The sequence below is a fragment of the Saccopteryx bilineata genome, chromosome 7 (assembly GCF_036850765.1).
Source record: "Saccopteryx bilineata isolate mSacBil1 chromosome 7, mSacBil1_pri_phased_curated, whole genome shotgun sequence".
NCBI classification, from domain to species: Eukaryota; Metazoa; Chordata; class Mammalia; order Chiroptera; family Emballonuridae; genus Saccopteryx; species Saccopteryx bilineata.
Window position 1 is genome coordinate 108,078,185 of NC_089496.1, and position 25,557 is coordinate 108,103,741.

Sequence of the window (25,557 nt, forward strand, 5' to 3'; positions counted from 1 at the left end):
GTCACGGGCCCTTGTTAACTGCACCGCACAGACTGCGCTGTCTGGCTCCGGGCTCCACGGGGTCGAGCCTCAGCTCGTACCTGGAGACCCTGAGCGCCGCCCGCCCTCCCTGGGACTGGGTCTGTCAACTACGGACTTTGCAGGACTGCGATGGGGATTACTGCCTCAGCGGGGGGCGGCCGCGGGAGACTTGTTTCTGCATTTTCGATTTTCTACGCGGAGCACATTTAATAATAATAATAATAATAAACTTTGGCAAAAAGCACACTGCGTTCCGCGCGCGGCGGCCCCCGGAGCCCTTGCACCGCCCGCGCCCGGCGGTCTGCGCCGCCGGTCCCTGGCGCACGCGCGCCGCCGCTCCGGTCGCCCCGGGAGCAAAGCTTTGCGGACAGCGCCCTCTGCCGTCCGGAACCGCCCTGAGCCCTGCGCCCTGAGAGTGGTTCCGGCTGAACCCAAGACCTGGCGCCAGCGTTTGCTGAGCGCTGGATCTTGGAAATGGGGGGTCAACTCGCCACAGCCCTGCAGTTCTCCCAGAGCCCGAAGCCCCACTCCGCAGAAATGGGGCTTCCCATTGGCGAGGAGCTGGTTTGGGGAGAAACTGAGTCACTAGAGGAATGGGAACCTCACACAACCCTCTGGCCTCTTTCTGGCTGTCTGTATTGGAAACCGGATGCCGGGATGCCGGGCCCCGGGCTCTTCTAAGAGCTTACAGGTCCGCCGAAAGCCACCTGAACCGGGCTTTCATGCCTGGGATGCAGGCTCACCGGGCCAGTCCAGGACCTCACCTCCAGAGACCAACTCAGCCACTGCAGGCTGACCGCTCTGTAAGGGATACTGGCTTACTCCAACCCCCTCATTTCTTCAAGGACAGACAGGCAGTGGCTTGCCTGGGGTCACATGGCTCCTCAGATGGAAGCTCTGTCTCTGGGATGACGGCCACCCTTGTCCCCGCTTTGCCACCACTGGCTCTGTGCAGGGGGCATGTCCCTTCCCCTCTGAGGGGAACAGGAAATGATTGGCAACAGACCCACGCTGATGATATTAGAATTCCCAGGGGTGAGCACCTCACCCCGTCACCCCCACAGGTCCTAGCTCTCCATGCTATTTGCATATTTATGTTTAAACTACTTCCAGGAGTAATTACTTCCAGGTCAGTAATAAGTACATCATGGTTTGGCACTGGGGAGCTACTAAAGTGCTTTGTGGTTAAAAAAAAGGGGGGGGATGGGGGGAGGGAGAAGAGATTAGGGGCTGATGGATCTTTCTAGCACCCTTCACTTTCCATCTCAAAGAGGAAGACCTATCCCATTGGCTGTGGGCAAGGCGACCAAGGCCAGAAGCCCCCCGGGCCCTCCACTGCCCGCGTCAATGGGAGCCAGGGCCATACACAGTCCTGCTGAACAGGCTGCCTGACCAGGCTCTGCCTGACCCCACTTATCTGTGGCTCCCCTCTGCCCTGCACTGAAGTATCGTGATACAGATTAGAAATGCCTTATTAGCTCAGATGTTTTATTAATGATTTGAAAGATTGGCCCAATGCATGAAGGGGATCTCATTTGCAAGTTAATCAAAAGAAAGGCTGGGGAGCTGATAAAACTTTTCTGAGCCATTATACATTCACTGAACAGTCAAGTCCTGAAATAGACTTGAGCTCCTCCTGAACGGACTAAGCTTCTCTTACATCTCTATTACTCCCTTGCATGGCTCCTGCTGGTGTCTTTAAGAATCCATCCCCCAAGCTAGAACCAAATTGAAATGCTTTTACACACCTGAAGCTTCTCAGTCATCTCAAGACAAATGCAGCAGTGCCCCAACCACCCCAACCCCCGGACACCTGGGACTACCGTGTGCTTCTCCCCATAAGGAAGCCTTGTCCAGCCCACCCCAGATCTGGGGCTCCACTGCTTATAATCTCAATGACCTACGGCAAGTTTTCTCTCTCTAAGCCTTAGTTTCTCATCTGTGAAATGGACCTGACATTCAAGTTTGCCATGTGCTTTATAAAAAAAGTAGCGTACCTATTTAGATCAGAAACCCCCACCCAGACAGATAAGCCATTGGTGTGAGCAGACCCTCCTGTACCCACCAGCTCACATCAGTCATTAACTCCCATGCTGCTGAGATATGACTCAGAACCTGGGGGTGGCAGGGAGCAACTGAGTTACTATTCAATTAAGTTCGTTTCCGCCTGACCTGGCGGTGTCGCAGTGGATAGAGCGTCAGATTGGGATGCCAAGGACCCAGGTTCAAGACCTGGAGGTCGCCAGCTTGAGGGAGGGCTCATCTGGTTTGAGCAAGGCTCACCAGCTTGAGCCCAAGGTCGCTGGCTTGAGCAAGGGGTTACTCGGTCTGCTGTAGCCCCCCGGTCAAGGCACATATGAGAAAGCAATCAATGAACAACTAAGGAACTACAACGAAGAATTGATGTTTCTCATCTCTCTCCCTGTCTGTCCCTCTCTATCTTACTCTCTGACTCTGTCTCTGCCACACACAAAAAAAAGTTCATTCCCTTTGACACAGCAATCCATCTCTAGGGACCTACTCCACAGAAACACCCAAAGTACTGGACGGATACAAACGCAAGTGGTCACAAGTAGCTTTGTTTCAAGAGTGAAAAAAATGGAAATAATTCAAATGTGCTCCAATATGAAATTCGACTATACTGACATGAAGAAATAGTCATTAGAATGAAATGAACTCAAAATTACTAATATAGAAAAAGCATCCTGTTCAGGCAAAAAAAAAACCCCAAACAAACAAAAAGAAGAAACATTGCACAATACCATGCATAAGATACTTGAATAAAATGGTAAATACAGTAGTCCTCCCCTTATTCACAGGAAATACATTCCAAGACCCGCAGTGGAGGCCTGAAACCGTGGCATACCAAACCCTATCTGTACTTTTTTCCTATACATACATATAATAGTTTATGAGTTAGACACCGTAAGGTATTAACAATAAGTAATGAAATAGAGCAATTCTAACAATATACTGTAATAGAGGTCATGTGAGTGTGGCCACCTGTTTCAGGGGACCCTTGATGAAGCACTCACCACACACTGTGGTCATAACTTCTAGTCTGAGGTGTAATGGCAGAACTAGGACAAATCTTTCCTTCTTCGGTTTCACAGGTAGACGGTTCTTCCTGTGGACCTTGGCAACCTCGGCATACCGTTTTTCTTTCCTTAGCTTGAGGATTTCCTTTTCACTTAAAAGCAGCACTTGACTGCTTCCCCGTGGTGTATCTGAATTGGGGCCACATCCCATAAAATAAGGGTGACGTGAACACAGGCCGTGGGACACCCGACAGGCTACCAAGTGACGCTGGACTAACGGTTGATGCACGCCCAGGATGGGACAAAGCAAGACAGCAAGAGGCGTCCTCGTGCTTCTCAGAGTGGCACACAATTTAAAACCCATGGATGGTTTATTTCCAGAACCTTCTGTGTAATATTTTCGGCCAACAGTTGGCCACGGGTGACACAGAGCGGGTAACACACTGGGAGGCGGAACCATAAGCACGTGAAGGAGACAGTGGCAGCCCAGGAAGAGCAGGTGCTCTGAAGGGGGAGGGGCCTCGGAGGCTTCCCTCCCGCAATTCCTGGTTCTGTAGAGCTGACACTAAAGAAAGGGAAATGCTCTTAGAAAGCCAGGAAATTAAAGCAAGCGGAGAACATTCTCCAAGAGCTTAAAAACGTTCGGTCAGCAGTCAGACTGCACACATGGAAAGTAACAAACAGCACACTGGTCACAAAACAGACATGTTTAACGTAGCTTTATTTTAAATTTAAAGAAACATTGAAAATAATTATTTTTTATGAATTATATCAACACTTAAAACATCATTTGGGATTGCTAAACATTAATTCTTAATTCAGAATGGCACTCACCCTGGTGTTGGCTAATAGGAACTTCATTTAAATCTAGTAGTTTATATAAACTTAACCATTTAATCCTTCCTAAAATTCAGTGATCATGATTCAACTTGATAAGGTTAAACCAGCCTTCTACATAAAACCCCGTAACTCTCTGAAATATAATACATTTACACCAGCGAGGAAATTATGAAAACGTATATAAATTAGACAAGCCTTGACTGAAAGGCTTCCTATATACAGATAGCTGCATCTCGCCGTAGCACGCGAAAACACAAGTCAAATATGGGTGCCGTGACATTCTCTCCCATAGCAAACTACACAATTACAAATGTCACTCTGTTAATGTATGAACTGAAAAGAACATACATTTAAAAAAAAGTCCTTGAAGACACCAGGAGTGGAATGCGCCTGCGTGAAGAGCAGCAACGGGGGGCTTTCTACAGGACGTCACCGAGGTGCCCGTCCAGCTGGCCCCGGGTCCCGAGGAAACCAGTCACCACCCTCAGAACGACAAGATGGTCTTGTTGATGATCTCCACAGACTCCTGAATCTCGTCCTCTTTGATCACGAGCGGAGGGGCGAACCGGATGACGTCGCCATGGGTCGGCTTGGCCAGAAGTCCATTATCTCGAAGTCGCAGGCACACCTTCCAAGCATCGTAATCTAGAGGAAAACAGTTGAGCCATGTATGCTGATCAGAGATAAATGTCTCAGCATCATCGTCCCCCCGCCCCCCCCTTACGCTGCGCAAGCCAAGCGCAGCCCGCCTAGTGGAAGTCCCACCCCCTCCTCCAGAAAGACAGCTTGGAGCTGGCAAGCTCGCTGTGTTCTGTTCTGCAAAAGGAAGTTATTTTTTACTCTGAAAAAGGAAGTGACTTGACAGCAAATGCGTAACTAGGTGTGACTGGCATGATCAGGCATGGGGTTTTTGTTCAATTCCCATAAGTAAAAAAGCAAAAGCAAAATGTTACATGCTAAAGCTGCTGTACCAATTACATGAACCAGTAGCAGAGTTTGGGTATGACACAGGCCATTAACTGGCAAAGACTGAGCCATACCCAAAACCCAGCGGACACTACACACCCCAAAAGTGGATTTGCTTACTGACTTATGGGACGAGACCCCCCCACCCTTCGAGAACAAGTCTCAATCCTAGCTGCGTACTGCGACCACTCAGTGACCAGGCCCCCTGACAAGTCCCATCAAATCCGAATCCTCAGGCTGAAACTAGAGTTGGATTAGCTTTTATAAAAGCCCCCAAGCCCACCACCCCCAGGGGATTCTGAATTGCAACCAACATTGAAATCGCTGCTTTAAAAGGATGGGGTATCACAAGGAGATCCAGCGAGGAACCCCAAGGGGTTACAAATGATGTCCCGGCACACCCAACAGTCCGGGGGGCAGCCCGGGTTGTTTCTGTCCCCCTCTTCTTCATCCATCCATCACTGTTGCTCCTGTCCCAGCGACCTCTGCGGATAAGCCGAGTTTTCGAGGAGGAAGAGGACAGCCAGAGAGGAAACGGAAGGAAAGGGCTCTACAGAGACTAACAGAAAGGGTGTTTCCATCTCCAAGTGCTGCCTGCCAACCTGAGGTGGAATAATATGACTCGGCCAACAGTTTCAGGAGACCCAGTGCCCAGAGAAAACCCCGCACTGCTCTTCTCTCCGGGACAAGCAGCCCCTGAGGGAGACGGTCTCCCTGCGTACCTTTGGTCTCTCTGATTACAATAGCGTTCAGCAGCCCTTTTCCGCGCACGGCCGTGACGATGTCAGAGGGCAGCTTCATGAGCTCATTTCTCAGGATGGCTCCCATCCTTTCTGCATTGTCGGCAAGGTTTTCTTCTTCCAAAACCTACATTTAGAAAGAAATGACACAAATGTGAAGACTGCCCTTTTTATGTTCTTTGGAGGAAGACGTGGAATATACGCAAAGGATGAACAAGATTAAAGACTTTAACTTTTTTTTAGAGAGAGAGAGAAACACTGATTTGTTGTTCTGCCCACGTATACACTCACTGGTTGCTTCCTGTATCTGTGTGCCCGGACTGGGGTCGCGCCCTGACCAAGGGTCGCACCTGCAGCCTCAGTGCAGCAGGACAACGCTCCAAACAATTGAGCTACTCAGCCAGAGCAGACACTTTCACTTCCATTTCTATTTTTCAAAGCCTATACTAGTTTCATTTCTAATCAAACAGGGACTAGCTCAGACAGAACCTTGTTTTAGTCACAAATCCATCAATCTGACTTTATGGCAAAAGTTAAATTTTAAATTTAACATTTAAAATTTGTTAAATGCAACTGATTGATATATTTTCTTACTAGCTGAAACAGATCAATAGACTAAATGTGGTTTAATTTTTTTACATATGATAGTTTTTATCCCCCTAAAAAGTCCATCCTTAGAGATTACATAATTTTTATGCCTTTGGTGGGCATGTAAGTAACAAATCTGAAACTGTGCAAGTATGTTTAAGAGCCACCACGCAGGCCTGACTGGCCCAGCTGTCCGAGTGAGCTCGCGGAGCACCAGGACCTCCAGGGCCAATCCCCTGGGGACTGCTGACACCAACGCCCAGGAAGACCCCCATCTACTGAGCCAAGGTCCAATTACTTTTTGAGGATGCCTTGCCGTTAAAATCTTCCCTCTCTTCCCCGTGTTCTGTAACACTTGGCAATATAATTTCTCCTTACACCAATGGGCTCACACGTAGAAGTCCCTTCAACACCACCGGAAGAACAAACCCTGAGCGACCCTGTCAGCCGTTACCTCCAGAGCGGCAATGGCCACCCGGCAGCCGAGAGGGTTGCCGCCGTAGGTGGACCCGTGCTCCCCGGGTTTGATGGTCAGCATGATCTCGTCATCACACAGTACTGCAGACACCTGAAAGAGAGAACCCAGTGCTAACCAAACAGCTGCTCACACAAACGCTGACCCCTAGCATACCAGGAACACCAACATTTACAGAGCCGGTATGCACACTGACATCAAGTTTCAGCAAACAAGAGCTACACACCTGACACCTTAACCACAAGCGACAGGCTGAGCCGTGGCCTCATACGTGACCCTTGGCACGACAGGCACACATCAGTGGCACACACGAGCAGCATTTTGCTAGGAACACATATGTGGCTTCCACAATAATATCATTTAGAATTCCTCGCGGTTTCAAGGTGAGACGCTCCTGCACTGTCCTTCGGAGGCCTGACCCAGTGCATGCTGCAGGCTTTGGAAAAGTACGCTCAGGGACAGAACACTAACTTCTCCTCCTCTCTACATGAATCAGCCACGGTCTTAATTAGTAGTGCTACGTTCCTGAACAGTGGAACACGGCAGCGATTTTCACCCATTTGTATCTCATGGCACTCAGAAACTAATTACTAAAATTTTGCGGCACACCAAAAAATACACGTTTTACCAATCTGACCAAAAAAAAAGAATCATTATTTTGATTCATTCACATCGGATGACTGTTGTTATGTTGGCTGTTGTCACTTCTTTATTTGATAATCCAAGGGAAAAGAAGTCATTGACCAAATAGGCATTGCACATTTTAAAAATTCTTGCAGCACACCTGCTGGTCTATAGGAATACTTTTGGCGTAAAACGTTTCCATCCAAAAGAAGTGCTGTAGCAAATTCCAAAGCACACTCTATTCCTAGTTAAAATTAAGTGGGTCAGGCCCTGGCCGGTTGGCTCAGAGGTAGAGTGTCGGCCTAGCGTGCGGAGGACCCGGGTTCGATTCCCGGCCAGGGCACACAGGAGAAGCGCCCATTTGCTTCTCCACCCCTCCGCCGCGCTTTCCTCTCTGTCTCTCTCGTCCCCTCCCGCAGCCAAGGCTCCATTGGAGCAAAGATGGCCCGGGCGCTGGGGATGGCTCTGTGGCCTCTGCCCCAGGCGCTAGAGTGGCTCTGGTCGCAACATGGCGACGCCCAGGATGGGCAGAGCATCGCCCCTGGTGGGCGTGCCGGGTGGATCCCGGTCGGGCGCATGCGGGAGTCTGTCTGACTGTCTCTCCCTGTTTCCAGCTTCAGAAAAATGAAAAAAAAAAAAAAAAATTAAGTGGGTCCATGGAACTCCAGGAAGTTGTTCTATAAACTCCAGGTGACCCACGGTGCACCAAGTAAAACCAAACTACAAGAAAGGCACTGTTGTCACCATCAGCCGATGGCATATACTTCACAAGTGTAGGGAACAGAAAGAGAGGTTAACGTTCAACTCACAGGGTATAAGCCACCGGACAGCGCCTTTCCGAGAAGGACGAGATCCGGCCTGACACTTTCGTGATCGACAGCCAGCCACCTGCCGGTCCTGGCCAGCCCCGTCTGTACCTCATCAGCAATAAACAGGACCTGTTAGAAAACAACATGACAGCATCAGTCACCTATTTCATTGCCATAGGGAAGCAGGGAATCTTTACGTTGCTTTTCCCTCCCCGAACGGGGCACCTGCCACTCCCTCAGAATTGTGACAAAGCTTCAGTCACCCACACAGTTTCAGCCGTGCACTCTGAAAACCCTGTGGGCACGCTGCCCTCCCGGCGGCCCACTCTGCACGGTCCTGCCCAGTGGAGAGGCACTTGTGCCACGTGAGGGTTCTGTGGGGGTTTCTGAATAGAACTACTCTCTGGAAGCAAATTAATTCATTTGGTTACTCCATAAATGTGAATCAATATCTGCCTTCTTATAAAAGATACACTAGCTTGGTGGGAAGAAGGAGAGAGCTTCCGGTGAGCTTCCGTTTGTCACAGCAAAGTGGAAGGGCCCGGGACCAGGCTGCCGGAGGGCGAAGGAAGCCAGGCAGGAGCCCGCAGCTGCAGGGCCCAGGGCAGGGCAGCTAAAGGTCGGCTCTGTGCAGCCAGCTGATAAGAGCACCTGGCGAGTTCTGACACTCTAAGGACGATGTCTCCCCCCAGTGGAAAGGTTAGGTAACTTGGCATTTATCCTTCGGGCCGAAGCCTCAGAGGCAGGCAGGTGAGAAAGGGGTCAGTCACCTGGTGGCGGGTGCAGAGCTCTCGCACGCCCACTAGGTAGCCTGGGTCAGGAACTATAACGCCCGCTTCACCCTGAATTGGTTCTACCATAAACCCAGCGACGTTTGGATCCTGAAGAGCACGCTACGGAAAAAAAATTTTAATATGTTTTAGTAATTTCCTTTCCTTTAAAAAAATTTTTTTTTAATTTATTGATTTTAGAGAGAGGGGAAAGGAGAGACAGAAACATCGGTCTGTTCCTGCCTGTGCCCTGACCGGGGAATCGAACCAGCAACCTTTGTGCATCAAGACAATGCTCTAACCCACCGAGCTATCCAGCCAGGGCAGCAGCTTCCTTTCCAACTTATTTGGAAATATGAAATCACATAATGCACATACTGAGTTTCCTGTTACGAATGAGTATGCAAATTAAGTTTTCACACTAAATTACATTCTGACTTCAAAGTGTAACATATCTGACTGACAGTCAATTATCAAAAACTTCCAAATACATCAGCATGAAGCTACTCTTAGCCTATGTTTTCTAACATAGAGTAAAATGTACTGTAACTGAAAATTTCAGAACGTGGCCTTTTTAAAAGCCATTGTAAGTGAATCTTTCTATTTTCCAAGTTCTCCACTCATAATTTTAAAAAGCCAGATGAAAACAGAGTAAATTATCTAGTAATTAGACAGATACTGCCCAAGCTGATACTTGTACAGGATACGAAACTAAAATGCTTAGTGGGTTTCAGGATGAGGCCACGGAGCTCGGTCTCCCCAGGCTGGAAACTAACTGACCATCGCAGAAACCAATCACATATCTACATTTAATTCACACGTTCTGCAGACATCACTTCCGTTACTGTGAGCGAAGCCCTGGACGCTAGTGCAGTCAGTACCTCGAGGGCAGGCAGGTCATTGTACGGAATGATCTCGAAACCCGGCATGAAGGGTCCAAAGCCGTCGTAACTGCTCGGGTCTGTGGAGCTGGAGATAGCGGACATGGTTCTACCCCAAAAGTTTCCAGCTAGGAGAAACACACAGTGAGTATTTCCAACAAACACCGCAAGTTAAAAAGCCTGCTTCCCTACTAATACCTTAGAAAGCCTGAGATTTGAAAACCCAAGGCTTTGTTTAGAGAGTTTCTGTTTGTGACAACAAACTCGGATGTCAAACCCCATGGTTCATGAAGACCAGCGAGGTCTGGCACCTCGCAACTGCTGTTTTGGCACTTCCCTATTGTATCACCCAAGGACAGACACTTGTCTTCCCTTCCAAGGCCGAAATCCCAAACCCTAACAAGCCAGGCGTTCCATACGTGGTTTTTCTGGAAATAGTGCCCAATGGAGGTGATATGAAAGAGAATATGCTTCCGAGAATTAGCAATTTTCCTTTTAAAAATCCACTGCTACAGGCTAACTATTCTACAGGATGAATTTCAAACTTCATTTAGAAAAATCATCCTCAGGAGATCCAAACACTTTCGATTTTGCCTTCCTTGGTATCTCTTACATCAGGGGTCGGAAACCTATGGCTCGCGAGCCAGATGTGGCTCTTTTGATGGCTGCATCTGGCTCACAGACAAATCTTTAATAAAAAAACAATAACGTTAAAAATATAAAACATTCTCATGTATTACAATCCATTCATTTCCTACCACTCATGTTCATGGTTGTGGGTGGCTGGAGCCAATCACAGCTGTCCTCCGGGACAACACCAAATTTTTATTGGATAATGCTTAACATACACGGGTTGTTGTATGGCTCTTATGGAATTACATTTTAAAATATGTGGCGTTCATGGCTCTCTCAGCCAAAAAGGTTACTAACCCCTGTCTTACATGCTCAGCCTTTGTCTGGGAACACTTTTACCCATGATTTTATTTCGTTAATAAATGTGATTGAGGGGGCCTGACCAGGCAGTGGCGCAATGGATAGTGTCGGACTGGGATGCAGAGGACTCAGGTTCAAGACCCTAAGGTCGCCAACTTGAGTGCGGGCTCATCTGGTTTAAGCAAAGCTCACCAGCTTGGACCCAAGGTCACTGGCTTGAGCAAGCGGTTACATGGTCTGCTGTAGCCCCATGGTCAAGGCACAGATGAGAAAGCAATCAATGAACAATTAAAGTGCCACAACAAAAAACTTATGCTTCTCATCTCTTTCCGTTCCTGTCTGTCTGTCCCTATCTATCCCTCTCTCTATCTCTGTAAGAAAATAAAAAATAAAATAAATGTGATTGAGGACCTACTCCACAGCAGGTGCTGTTCTAGGTGCTGGGGACAGAATGTGACAATGACTGGCAGGCTCCCTGCCCTCAGGACCTTCTATTCTAATAGGGGACAAACATCCTCACAATAAAGTAAATGCAGGAGAGCATTTCAACTGGGTTCATTCAAAGAAGAAAACACTGGTGAATGAGAGAGACTTGGGGCTTCTCCAGCTTTTTCTTTTCTAAACATCTTCCCACCGCCACAGCCAGCACCGACTCAGCTAACCCAGCACTGAATTGCTGTATTTTGGCTTCACAGCCTCTCTGAACCCTAACTATTCTTGCAAAGCCTCTCACCTCCGGGCAATCGAGCCTCGCCTCACTCGGCCACCAGCGGCAACACCCTGATTCTAACTAGGCTTGTGTAAGAGGAAAATGCGCCAACTGGACCCTGAGCCCATCTGCTCTCCTGCCTTGGGAGTCCCACCCTGAGTTACCCTGCAGTGTGACACGCACAGCTCGGACAGCCTTCTCTGTCTCTGTACCCAGACGTACTTGCTTCTTTCAACGCGGGTGAAAACATCTCGGCCCCTGTGCTAGTGTGAAAGAGACTGGATACAGTCTGGGAGAGTGGAAATCACCAGCAATGCCATTTTTGTGTGGAAGAGGTAGTTATACTGTAGAGCTGGGCACAGACTTCTCCTGCAGTGGTAATCTGTCACCCCCAAATACCAACTCCGGCTGGCCTCCAGCTGGACTCTGGATTCTATTATGTTAGGCGGTTTAGAACTTAGCTGCATTTGCTCACAAAGGCAGAACAGTTCCTGGCTTTAACTATCACAAGGGTGCACTGTGACCATGTGTAGTGATAAATTTCCCCATGCTCTGGTTTTAAAAATTAAAATCAAAGCTTTAAAGTCAAAACCTATCAACTAAACATCATTATAAGGATTCCAAAACTCAGATGATATCATCAGAATTAACTGTTGGTTTTCCCAATCGGTTTTTTTTTATTAAATTTAATGCAGTGACATTGATAAATCAGAGCACATATGTTGAGAGAAAACATCTCCAGATTATTTCGACATTTGATTGTGCTGTATATTCCTCACCCAAAGTCAAATTGTCTTCTGTCACCTTCTATCTGGTTTTCTTTGTGCCCCTCCCCTCCCCCACCACCTCTCTCCTTCCTCGCCCCATCCCCCCTCCCCCCAGCCCCCACCCCCGTTGCCATCACATTCTTTCTTGTTCATGTCTCTGCGCCTCATCCTTATGTCCCATCTATATATGGATTCATATAGTTCTTAGTTTTTTCTGATTTACTTATTTCACTCCGTACAATGTTTCAAGGTCCATCCATGTTATTGTAAATGATCCAGAGGATAAGTGGATTAAAAAGCTTTGGTTCCCAATCGGTTTTTAAGTCATTCTTTTCAACCATTCCCAGAAATATACCCAGGGCAACTCCAGCCCTCCTCTCTTCCCTCCTTCTAAGAACCTGATACAACAATACAGCAAATATTAAGATTTAAAGTGCACATCACACTTAGGAGATGGCCCCACGGTAACGTAACCCAACAAAATACCTAACAAAAATGTTCCACCATTAGATTATCTAGTCAGTCAGACAACTGCTGTGAAATAAATCATAAAGTCATTCGTGTGAAGGAGAGAGGAGTAGGGAATTATTTAGGAGAGAAAACCCCCATCTGTGAACAAAATATTTGGAAATAAACCCAAGAAAAGAAAATCTCAATTTTTATGAAACATTCAACAAATAAGATATCGCGATATAGCATGTATGAAGCAAACGCATTAGAAATATTCCGTCAGTAAATTAAAATCATAACTAATATTGTGTGTTCAAATCAGTGAATTTCACATACCTGCAAAAATAATCTTCGCTTTGTACTTCGGAATACCCTTCACAGAGTAGCCCCATCTCCGAGCAAGTTTGCAAGCAGTCTCTCCAGCCTCTACTCCTATCAAGAAAGAAAATGTCTTGGTTAAAAATGAAAATAAAACACTTTAAATTATCAGAAAATAATAAAACCATTTTCTTGGTGAATAAAGAGAACGACATATTTTACCGGTATTCATTGGAAGAACTTTCTGGTAGTTGAAAAGTTTAGTAATATACTCTTCATATTCACCAAGGACATCATTATAGAAAGCCCTGGACGTCAAGGTCAGCTTGTCTGCCTGAGTTTTCAAAGCGTCCACAATCTTTGGATGACAGTGACCTTGGTTGACAGCACTGTATGCACTCAGGAAATCAAAATATTTTCTGCCTTCTACATCCCACACATAAATACCTAAAATACATAAGGAAAATAATTGTAGGAAATCACAAAATCCAGAATACATGTAAAAGAATTTTTAGAAAATCACCTAAGTTCCAATTTTAAGACTGGTAGCCCTGCGGGTAAGGCAAGTCTTAGTTCAGGCAAAGTCACACAACCACAGTCACACAACCACCAAGTCTTAGTTCAGGCAAAGTCACACAACCACAGTCCCACAACCACCAAGTCTTAGTTCAGGCAAAGTTACAGCAACCACCAAGTCTTAGTTTCTTATCAACTCTGGTTTACAAGAAAGGATATTTTATCTGTCCAGCTTCAAACTAACATTTACCAAGAACAGTATAACACTGGAAGGTTTTATGAACTCTAGAGTGAAGCCTTTACTCCTAGGAAAAATGGAGTTTGCAATTTATTTATTTATTTTTTATTTATTTATTTTCATATTTTTGGTGAGAAATGGGGAAGCAGAGAGACAGACTCCCCCATGCACCCCGACCAGAATCCACCCGGCATGCCCACCAGGGGGTGATGCTCAGCCCATCTGGGTTGTTGCTCCATTGCAACCAGAGCCATTCTAGCTCCTGAGGCGGAGGCCATAGAGCCATCCTCAGCGCCCAGGCCAACTTTGTTCCAATGGAGCCTTGGCTGCGGGAGGGTAAGAGAGATAGAGAGGAAGTGAGGGGGAAGGGTGGAGAATCAGATGGGCACTTCTCTTGTGTGCCCTGGCTGGGAGTTGAACCCAGGACATCCACATGCTGGGCTAACGCTCTACCATTGAGCTAACTGGCCAGGGCCTAAAATTTTTATTGTTAATAATTTTTAGAGAGAAAGAAGGTAGAGAGAGAAACATGCCTCATGGTTCTACTTACTATGCATTCATTTACTGGTTGGTTCTTGTATGTGCCCTGACGTGGGATCGAACCTACAACCTTGGCATGTCAGAATGACACTCTAACCAACTGAGCTATTGGGCCAGGACTAGCATTTGCAATTTAAAGGTAAAACTTTAAAAAAAAGCAGAAAGTATACATAACATAGAAATCATGATTAGTTGACTGTAACAATCAACAAAATGGGGGAAAAATATTTCCAAGTCATATCTATCTTATAAGGAACCAGTCAACTCAACAAAAAGATACACAAACCAATTAAAAAATGGGCAAAGAACTTGAATGGATAATTCTCCAAAGAATAAGTAATACACAAGAAAAATATACAAATGACCAACAAGCACATGAAAAGATGCACAGTATCCCAACTCATTCCAGAAATGGACGTCACACCCACCCTAGGAGTACTTCACATCCAGTAGGGCGGCTCTAATTTCAAATTTTAAAAAAAAGCATTGACAAGGGCACTGGTAGGGTGAAATGGGCAGCAGCTAAGGAAATAGTTTGCACTGCTTTGCAACTTTTCTTTTTCTGAGTCTAAAATTCTGCAGAGGTAGTGTGAAATGGAAGAATGGTAACAGTATGAGAGTACTTGACTAAGTACCCACGTTCCCTCCTGGCGAGGTCGGTCACGACCATTCTGACGGAGTCGTCTCTGTACTCCCCGCAGAACCTAGCACAGCAACCACCAAGACTCAATAAATGCAGAAATGAACCATATCTGCAATACAGAAATTAAAGGCCTCTGGGAAAATGCATACTGAAAAATATGTAAAAGCGCCCTGGCTGATTAGCTCAGCGCAGTGGTAAGAGTGTTGGCCCGGCGTGTGGAAGTCCCGGGTTCAATTCCCGGCCAGGGCACACCGGAGAAGCGCCCATCTGCTTCTCCTCTCCCCCCCCTCCTTCCTCTCTGTCTCTCTCTTCCCCTCCCGCAGCCGAGGTTCCATTGGAGCAAAGTTGGCCCGGGCACTGAGGATGGCTCCATGGCCTCTGCCTCAGGCACTAGAATGACTCTGGTTGCAGCTCAGGAGTGCCCCAGATGGGCAGAGCATCGCCCCCTGGTGGGCATGCCCCACTGGATCCAGGTTGGGTGCATGCGGGAGTCTCTCTCTCTGCCTCCCCACTTCTCACTTCAGAAAAATATAAAATAAATAAATAATTAAATAAAAGCAATTGTTACAACAGGCTTCAAAGCAAAAAAGGAGAGACTTTGGATTAATTCAAAAGGTACCTTTCCCTCTCTCCAGGGCCACTGGTAGAGGATGGTAGTTGTGTGCGCCGTATTTAGATTCCCGCTCAAAAACGTAATCGGAGGACAGAGGGCCTTGGACTGCCTTTTTATTCGCAACAGACGTAGCAGAGGTAGCAGAAGCCACCGATGAGTGAGCCCCCCGCCTGAGCACAGCCACGGTTCGGAAGTGTGCTAGTTTGGAAAACATGCTGTCCTTCAGGTAGGAGTGCCACCGACCTGCTCAAAACACAAGAGAGACAGCGAGGGTGACCAAGCATTGGCCACAGTCTACCAAGAAGTCAAGAGAACAGGAGAAGGAAACCTTTGGGAGGCTTGACGATCAACATGGGGAACCGATAAGCCATTACGGGAAACCTGAAGAGCGCTCCAGAGGGGGTGTGGGGGGGGGGGGAGCTCCAGGGTACTATGGGTCGGAAGTCAGAGAAGTGAGGAAAAGGAGAAAAAGAATGGGACATCAGGGGCTTTTACTTTTCACTTACACCCTTTCTGTACTATTTGGTGGTTTTGCAATAAATACACACCTTTTTTTTAAAAGTCAACAGTGCTGAGAGTTCATCAAGGACAAGGAACTCTCCCTGGGGGATGGGGCAGGTGAGGCAAGGCTGAACCAGAGACGAAAAGTCTGGCGCCTGACCTTGCAGACTGAGCAGCCATTCAAAGGTACTTAGTGTGGGGGCGGGGGCGCGAGGGCACGCGGGGCGCAATGCCCCAGCACTCAGCAAGCTGCCAAATTAGCAAAACTTAAAGCTCGGAGCTTGGCCCGCTCTCCTTTCACTTGGCACAGCCAGGACGTCCAGTGTGTTCAGGAACTAGCAAGTACCAAACTCCACCCAGCTCTCGCTTGCCACACTCACCACCTGTCTGCTCTTCCCACGGCTGAGCAGAGATGACAGATGATAAACCAAGATCGAGGAATGGTCACAGGGTCCAGTGACTCCTGGAAAAAAGGCAGAATTATATGCATGATTGCAGAGAAGGCCCCTGGCTTTCACCAGATTTTATCTCGGAGAAGTATGGATCAACAATAGTTACTATATAAGGAATTAGAACGGAGACAGCTGCCAGTAAAAATGCAAAGTTGTCCAGGGCGGTTTCTCAAAGGACTACTGCTAAGTCTAAAACATGGGTTCTAACTTTATTTCTTGGGCTCTTTATGCTCTACTCAGTAAGAACTAATGTTTTGTTTCATTTTGACCAACTAAAAAATTAAACCCATTAATTCTTGACTTCCACAAATTTGTAAGAAAATATAGCTCTTCTCCATGGTACTCTAAAATACTTTCTGGAAAGCCTTAGAAGTGTTTGTATTCTTCCACCAATAATTGCACTAAGATTCTCTGGTAAAGAAATACTCAGGAATGTGGAACATTCCTGCATAAAAGATGTTCGGTATGAGAATGCTTCCACATAATTCATGTTGCCATTAAAAATAAGTATAATTTTGCCTGACCAGGCGGTGGCGCAGTGGATAGAGCGTCGGACTGGGATGCGGAAGTACCCAGGTTCGAGACTCCGAGGTCGCACGCGGGCTCATCTGGCTTGAGCAAAGAGCTCGCCAGCTTGGACCCAAGGTCGCTGGCTCCAGCAAGGGGTTACTCAGTCTGCTGAAGGCCCACGGTCAAGGCACATGTGAGAAAGCAATCAATGAACAACTAAGAAGTCGCAACGCGCAACGAGAAACTGATGATTGATGCTTCTCATCTCTCTCTGTTCCTGTCTGTCTGTCCCTGTCTATCTCTGCCTCTGTTAAAAAAAATAAATAAGTATAATTTTTTTTTAATATTTATTTATTCATTTTAGAGAGGAGAGAGAGAGAGACAGAGAGAGAGGAGAGAGAGACAGGGGGGAGGAGCTGGAAGCATCAACTCCCATATGTGCCTTGACCAGGCAAGCCCAGGGTTTCAAATCGGCGACCTCAGCATTTCCAGGTCGACGCTTTATCCACTGCGCCACCACAGGTCAGGCCAAAAATAAGTATAATTTTTAATGACACGGAGATGTTTTAGGATATGTTTAAGTGAAGAAGATAAGATTATATATACAGAATGCTCAACTCTGCAAAAAACATAAGGAAAAACTACTCTGAAAGGGCAAAAATAAAAAAGTTTACTGGTTTCCATACTTTCCACATTTTCTAAATTATTAAAAATGTAACTGAATGCCTGCTTAGGTTGTCAATTAGACAAAGAGAAAGTTTAGGCAACATACAAAACCAAACCCAAGAGAAAAAGGATCTAAGAAGCTTTGAGAATGAATTGTGGTTAAACAGAAGTAACAACCCCTTGGTAGTACAGCCTGGATTATAACAATTAGGTCTAAAAATGTATCTTTCTAGGGACAGAGGCAAATTCTAAAATAAACACTATTCCCTAAGATAACTTATTATCAAGGTCTGCAGTCCTGTGACTTCACTAGAATTAGGCTGAGAGGCACCAAAAAAAAAAAAAAAAAAAAAAAAGATATATATAAAACTCTCTTAACATCTTTTAAGTTAATTAACAGGCTGACAAACAAACACTGCAAGTGAAATAAATGTTTGAAACTATCTAAATTCAACATTCTATAAGAAGTTATTTGCCCTGGCCAGACAGCTCAGTTGGTTAGACTCTCAGAGCATCATCCCTAAGCACAGAGGTTGCTGGTTTGATTCCCAATCAGGGCTCATATAGGAACAGATCTATGTTCCTGTCTCTCTCCCCCTTCCTCTCTCTCAAATCAATAAATAAAAATATATATTTTTAAGTTTTGTACTTAGCCAACTTAACAGAAATGGGACAAAATTCCCATTTATCTGCAGAGGTCAGATAATCTTATTAACTATAACTTACTGACAAACATTCAAAACATTACTAATATTCATCCTTAAAATTTTTTAAGGATAACTCTGGGTATTTAAAATTCAACTGGGGGCCTGACCTGTGGTGGCGCAGTGGGATAAAGCTTCGACCTGGAAGTGCTGAGGTCGCCGGTTCGAAACCCTGGGCTTGCCTGGTCAAGGCACATATGGGAGTTGATGCTTCCAGCTCCTCCCCCCTTCTCTCTCTCTCTGTCTCTCCCTCTCCTCTCTAAAAATGAATAAATAAATAAAAAAAATAAAAAAAAATTTAAAATTCAGCTGGGGCCTGACCAGATGGTGGCGCAGTGGATAGAGCGTCGGACTGGGATGCGGAAGGACCCAGGTTCAAGACCCCGAGGTCGCCAGCTTGAGCGTAGGCTCATCTGGTTTGAGTAAAAAAGCTCACCAGCTTGGACCCAAGGTCGTTGGCTCCAGCAAGGAGTTACTTGGTCTGCTGAAGGCCCACGGTCAAGGCACATATGAGAAAGCAATCAATGAACAACTAAGAAGTCGCAATGCGCAACGAAAAACGAATGATTGATGCTTCTCATCTCTCTCCGTTTCTGTCTGTCTGTCCCTGTCTATCTCTGCCTCTGTAAAAATAAATAAAAAAAAAATAATAATTAAAATTCAACTGGGGAAAAGTCCTGCCATTAGATGCAAGATGATGAATCAGAATCCTGTAAGAACATTCTGCGTCCCACTTACTGTGCTTGGCACTACACAAGAAACATTATAACAGAATTAAGATGTGCTGAAAACTAGTCAACATCAATAATTTTCTCTTCTAAAGAGGTCTGCAAAAATAGGAGAGTGCAGTGGAAAGTCCAGAGTCTGAGGACAAGGAATTATATTCTAGTTGGAGCTCTTAACAGAGTATCTTTGTGTGATATTTTTAAGCTTCGAGTTCCCCACTGGTAAAATGAGGCTGAAGCAATTCAGGTCATTACTGAGGAGTGACATGTTTAAGGGTCAAACCTAGTACAAATGGCCATTCAATTGGTTACCTTCCTCCTTTAAATTTATAACATAATGAGCCACTTTCTTCAATATAAATATCAGCAGTGCCATGGTTTCTTTTTAAACTAAAGACTTTGTCTTTGAAAAGAAAACATAATACAATTTTTCTATTAATCAAAAAATTAGAAACACAGACAAGAAAATGACCAGCAATTCCATATTTTGGAGATAACTATTACTTTTTTTTGCCTATGCAGAAATACTACACACGATTTTTCAGTCCTCCCATAGAACTTACCACATAAAGGCCTCCTGAAGACTCTCAGGGAACCTGGCACAAATCTGTCACAGGTCCTACCTAACACTCCAGACACTTGTCTTTGTGCCTGTCCCCCTGGTAGACTCATACTAGGCTCCTTAAAAAGACAATAACCAGCCTGACCTGTGGTGGTGCAGTGGATAAAGCATCGACCAAGAATGCTGGGGTTCTGGGTTGCTGGTTCGAAACCCTGGGCTTGCCTGGTCAAGGCACATATGGGAGTTGAAGCTTCCTGCTCCTCCCCCACTTTCTCTCTCTCTAAAATAAATAAAAATAATTTTTTTTTTTTTTTTTACAGAGGCAGAGATAGACAGGGACAGACAGACAGGAACGGAGAGAGATGAGAAGCATCAATCATCAGTTTCTCGTTGCGCGTTGCGACTTCTTAGTTGTTCATTGATTGCTTTCTCACATGTGCCTTGACCGTGGGCCTTCAGCAGACTGAGTAACCCCCTGCTGGAGCCAACGACCTTGGGTCCAAGCTGGTGAGTTCTTTGCTCAAGCCAGATGAACCCGCGCTCAAGCTGGCGACCTCGGGGTCTTGAACCTGGGTCCTTCAGCATCCCAGTCCGACGCTCTATCCACTGCGCCACCACCTGGTCAGGCAATAAAAATAAAATTTTTTTAAAAAGACAATAACCAGCCTGGCCTGTGGTGGCGCAGTGGATAAAGCATTGACTTGGAATGCTGAGGTTGACAGTTCGAAACCCTGGGCTTGTCCAATCAAGGCACAAATGAACAACTTCAAGTGAATCAACTATGAGTTGATGCTTCTCGCTCCCCACCCCATTCCCTCTCTGTAAAAATCAATAAATAAAATTTTTAAAAATAAAGAAGTAAATAAAAAAAGGCCAATAACCATGTCTGAAAGTTCACCTTGCATCCCCGGAACCTAGCCCTGGTTTGGGCCAGGGGTCCCCAAACTACGGCCCGCGGACCACATGCGGCCCCCTGAGGCCATTTATCCCGCCCCCGCTGCACTTCCAGAAGGGGCACCTCTTTCATTGGTGGTCAATGAAAGGAGCACATTGACCATCTCATTAGCCAAAAGCAGGCCCATAGTTCCCATTGAAATACTGGTCAGTTTCTTGATTTAAATTTACTTGTTTTTTATGTTAAATATTGTATTTGTTCCTGTTTTGTTTTTTTACTTTAAAATAATATATGTGCAGTGTGCATAGGGATTTGTTCATAGTTTTTTTTATAGTCCGGCCCTCCAACAGTCTGAGGGACAGTGAACTGGCCCCCTGTGTAAAAAGTTTGGGGACCCCTGGTTTAGGCATTCCTTGTCTGTCAAAGGAATGAGGTCATTCCGAAGTAACACTTAGAACACTTAGATCGGATTCCTGATGGAGTCAAGGCAGCCGCCCTAAGGAAGTGAGGAAGGCCCTCGGGAGAGACATCCCCCACCCCTAAAGTCGGGTCTGGCTCTAAGAGGAGGCTAGCATTTTGAGACATTAGGAGTAACTAAACTTCCCATCAAGAGTTCACTTCACCAGGTTTAATGACCCTCACGAGTCACAACCATGCGTTCCAGTGTGCTCACTCCAGGCTGTTAGCGTGCATTTAACTGAAGCCCACACGCAGGTCCCGGAGAAGAGAAAACACTGCTAGCGATGGCAAAAATTTTAACACTGAATGTTTTCAGTAATCCCCATAATTAAAATCCTTCAAGCTACTCTTACTCTCTCCTGTCTAACCCCTCCCATTTACATTAGAACACACCAAAACCAGAATTTCCATAAAAGGCTGCGCTTTGAAGTTAATTTAGCATACACTATAAAACTTTTTTTTTTTTTTTTTTTTTTTTTAGTGAGAGAGAGGGACAGACAGGAACAGACAAGCTGGAAGGGAGAGAGATGAGAAGCATTGATTCCTTTTTTTTTTCTTTTAACAGAGACAGAGAGAGAGTCAGAGAGGGACAGACAGGAACAGAGAGAGATGAGAAGCATCAATCATCAGTTTTTTGTGGCAACACCTTAGTTGTTCATTGATTGCTTTCTCATATGTGCCTTGACCGCGGGCCTTCAGCAGACCGAGTAACCCCTTGCTCAAGCCAGGTCCTTCTGCATCCCAGTCTGACGCTCTATCCACTGCGTCACAGCCTGGTCAGGCTGAAACACTATTTTTTAAATTCACTCAAAGGAAAACCAGCGTAGGCCCTGGCCGGGTGGCTCAGTTGGTTCGAGTATCGTCCTAATTTGTCATGGTCGCAGGTTCAATCCCCAGTCAGGACACATACAGGCGGTCAACCAGTGAAGGCATGGATGAGTAGATCAACAAATCTCTCTCCCTTCTTTTCTAAACTTAATAAAAATAAAAATGTTTTTTTAAAAAAGTATAAATTCACTTAAAAATACACTTAAAATATTCCACTTGAGCCTGTGGCGCAGTGGATAGAGCATCAGACTGGGATGCAGAGGACCCAGTTTCGAGACCCTGAAGTTGCCAGCTTGAGCACGGGCTCATTTGGTTTGAGCAAAGCTCACCAGCTTGGATCTAAGGTCGCTGGCTTGAGCAAGACGTTACTCAGTCTGCTGAAGGCCCGCAGTCAAGGCACATATGAGAAAGCAATCAGTGAACAATTAAGGTGTCGCAACGAAAAACTGATGATTGATGCTTTTCATCTCTCTCCAATCCTGTCTGTCTCTATCTATCCCTCTCTGTGACTTTCTGTCTCTGTAAAAAAAAAAAAAAAAGAGCAGTGGATAATTTGCACTTGTAAGCTGCTTTTCTCTTAGCAAGATTGATAGAATTGACGTTGATCTTCTGAATTCTTTAGTAAATTAAACAATAGGATACTATAGAGAGCATACTCATCTGTATTGTTCATAATTTGAACTAAGGTGTCACAACAAAAAACTAATGATTGATGCTTCTCATCTCTCTCTGTTCCTATCTGTCTGTCCCTGTCTGTCTGTCTCTGTAAAAAAAAAAAATTCCACTTGAGTAATTTGGTTACTCTATTTGTCAAATTATTTACTTTTTTTTTTTTTTATTTTTTTATTTTTTACAGAGACAGAGAGTGAGTCAGAGAGAGGGATAGACAGGGACCGACAGACAGGAACGGAGAGAGATGAGAAGCATCAATCATTAGTTTTTCATTGCGCGTTGCAACACCTTAGTTGTCCATTGATTGCTTTCTCATATGTGCCTTGACCGCGGACCTTCAGCAGACTGAGTAACCCCTTGCTGGAGCCAGCGACCTTGGGTTCAAGCTGCTGGGCTTTTCCTCAAACCAGATGAGCCCGCACTCAAGCTGGCGACCTCGGGGCCTCGAACCCTGGTCCTCTGCATCCCAGTCCGACGCTCTATCCACTGCGCCACCGCCTGGTCAGGCTCAAATTATTTACTTTGCTTGAGGTAAGTATTCACAACAAATACTGTCCTTTGTTAAAAGTTCTCCCAACAATTTTTTTTTTTTTACATAATCTGGCTAAAATTCAACTGAAAGCAAACAATGTAGGCAGTACTACTGAACCTGGCCTGTGGTGACACAGTGGGTAGAGCATTCAACTTAGACCGCTAAGGTCGCTTCTCGCTGAGGCTGAGGTGGCAGGCTCAAAACCCTGAGTCTGCAGGGCCAAGACACACACAAGCACGCAATGATCAATTCAAGTGAAGCAACTCTACTTCTCACTCCCGCCCCTCCCCCCATCCTCACTCTGCAAAATCAGTAAATAAATAAAAGAGCTTTAAGCAGTACTACTGAAAAGGGATGGCCTTGGCCAGTTACCTCAGTCCGTTACAGCAGTGGTCCCCAACCCCCGGGCCGTGGACCGATAGCGGTCCGCAGACAAAGAATAACTTACATTATTTCTGTTTTATTTATATTTAAGTCTGAACCATGTTTTATTTTTTAAAAATGTCCAGATTCCCTCTGTTACATCCGTCTAAGACTCACTCTTGATGCTTGTCTCATAAGTTTGACAATTATATTTAAAAATACCAGTTTTTGCGCCGGTCGCATAATTTTATTTTGTTCATTTATCTGTCCCACCCTAAAGGCCGGTCTGTGAAAATATTTTCTGACATTAAACTGGTCCGTGGCCCAAAAAAGGTTGGGACCACTGCGTTAGAGGATGGCCCAGAAACAACAAGGTTGTGGTCAGGGCACACACAGGAAGCAACCAATGAGTGCAGGACTGCGTGGCACAACAAATGAATGCTTCCCTTCCCGCTCCCCTCTCTCCCTTCCTGTCTCTAAAATCTCCCTTTCTCTGTCTCTAAAAACTAATAAAAAATAAATAAATGAAAGGAGCCCTGACCAGATAGTTCCGTAGGTTCGACCCCTGGCCAGGGCACAGACAGGAACAGGTTGCCACTCCTGCCTCTTGAAAAAATGACTGGACACCTACCAAAACTGGTCCACTCAGCACTATTTTAAAATGTATAAGGTTTAGCACATCCTCAAAACAACCAAGACCAATGGCATAAACTATGCCCACAAATACCTGCAATTTTTTGAGGGGAAAGAATGCTATTATTTTCAGAACTTTTACTCTTTAAAGATGACTAAGTTTTTTTTGGGGGGGGGGAGCAAAATTAATCCCAAACACCATGAAAAACTTTAAACCCAAAACAACGGGCTTTTTTTTTTTTTATCTAAATCTTGTTTTTATCAAAAGGTTCTTCTTTCAAAACTTGGCTCTTTTTCCATAATCAGAACTTCTGAAGAAGGAACCAGGATATTCTAAGGGAAGAAGTCTTATATTTCTTTGAAATGTTTATTTCAAATGAATGAGATTAGGGACCTGGATCACATGCCTCAAGAACAGTCCAGGCCCACAGGAGTGAACTAGTTTGTCCACGGAAACCCTTCTTCTTACCAAGCCCAAGACACTGGAGATGAGGAATTTCTTAAACTAAAGCCACTTCATTCCGAAGTCACTTCTTCTTAACCCCCCTCATGTGCCCTGTAATCAAAATGTAATCGAACAGGTACATCTGAAGCCCATGAAGGTAAGAGATCTAGTGACAAAGGGAGGCGACAGGTCGGGAGGCTCCCCATCCACGTCCCAGCCCCGTAACAAAAGCCGCAGTTCGCTGAGCGGCCCCGCCCCGCCCAGGAGGCCCCCTCCAGGCAGACCTCAGGAACGCAGGCCCAGGATGCCCGGAGCCTCCGTCCCCAATACACGCCTCCTCCTTTCCCTCCCACCCAGCGGGGCGCGAGGCGCGGAGCCAGGCGCACCCCTCGCCGCTCGGGGCCCGCGGGCCCCGGGCGCAGACGCGCCGGGCAGGCTCCGCCCGCTCGGGAAGGCGAAGGTGCCACATCCGCAGCCTCCCGGCCTCCTGCCCGCCCGCCTCCCTCCCTCGCCCGCGGGTCCCGGGCTCCGTGATGCCGCTGGCGGCCAAGGTCCAGCGCACCCCGCGCTCCCTCCCCCGGAGCCGCCACGCGGGGCACCCGGGCCCCGCAGCTCCGGCGCAGATACCTGGCGACACCTCTGAGGCGAAGGACGCGCGGCTTGGAGCGAGCTGGAGCAGACAGCGCGACGCGTCACTGAGCTTAAGATGCGGCTTCTGCCCCGCCCCCGGGATGCCCTTGCCGCCTATTGGCTGACGTTGAGGCCTGGGCACCAATCGCCGTGGGCCTCCTCGCCCCTCCGGCCCCGCCTGCCCTGCCGACGTGGGCGGTAGAACCTGCCAGAAGTCACGGGTTCGAAACGGGCTCGCCCCTCCTGGACGCCCGTTCTGGGCGCCAGCCTGGCCGGTGCTTCTCCCTCGGTCTCTCTCACTGCCCGCCCTTGCTGATTGAAAGACGAAGCCCGAAGGAATGGAACGTGGATTGGACCTCCCCCTCGGACTCGTGGCGTTTCCTGGACCCCGCCTCGCTGGACCGGGCCCTGGGCTTGACCCCCCGCCCTGCCCCTGTGGCTCTGCTCCCAGTCCCGTGCGGCCCAGAGCCTCCTCAGCTGGGGCGCCACGGTCAGCCCCAC

The 25,557-nt window shown here is 46.6% G+C and overlaps 1 protein-coding gene across 3 annotated transcripts; it reads right to left on the reverse strand.

Moving 5' to 3' along the window:
* Window positions 1–3,763: 3,763 nt before the first annotated feature.
* OAT (ornithine aminotransferase) lies at window positions 3,764–25,204 on the reverse strand. 3 transcript variants are annotated; one of them, XM_066238620.1, is made up of 11 exons: window positions 25,054–25,204; window positions 16,361–16,443; window positions 15,486–15,722; window positions 13,152–13,376; window positions 12,948–13,043; window positions 9,753–9,880; window positions 8,872–8,994; window positions 8,102–8,230; window positions 6,648–6,761; window positions 5,588–5,732; window positions 3,764–4,544 (listed from the first exon to the last, which is right to left on the reverse strand). In XM_066238620.1, exons 3-11 carry the CDS (start codon window positions 15,691–15,693, stop codon window positions 4,384–4,386), a joined length of 1,329 nt encoding a protein of 442 aa, XP_066094717.1. In that variant the 5' UTR covers window positions 15,694–15,722; window positions 16,361–16,443; window positions 25,054–25,204; the 3' UTR covers window positions 3,764–4,383. The 3 variants fall into 3 exon arrangements, with proteins under 3 accessions (XP_066094717.1, XP_066094718.1, XP_066094719.1); XM_066238621.1 differs by lacking the exon at window positions 25,054–25,204 and adding an exon at window positions 24,451–24,537; XM_066238622.1 differs by lacking the exon at window positions 25,054–25,204 and adding an exon at window positions 19,745–19,768.
* Between the last annotated feature and the right edge of the window lie 353 nt (window positions 25,205–25,557).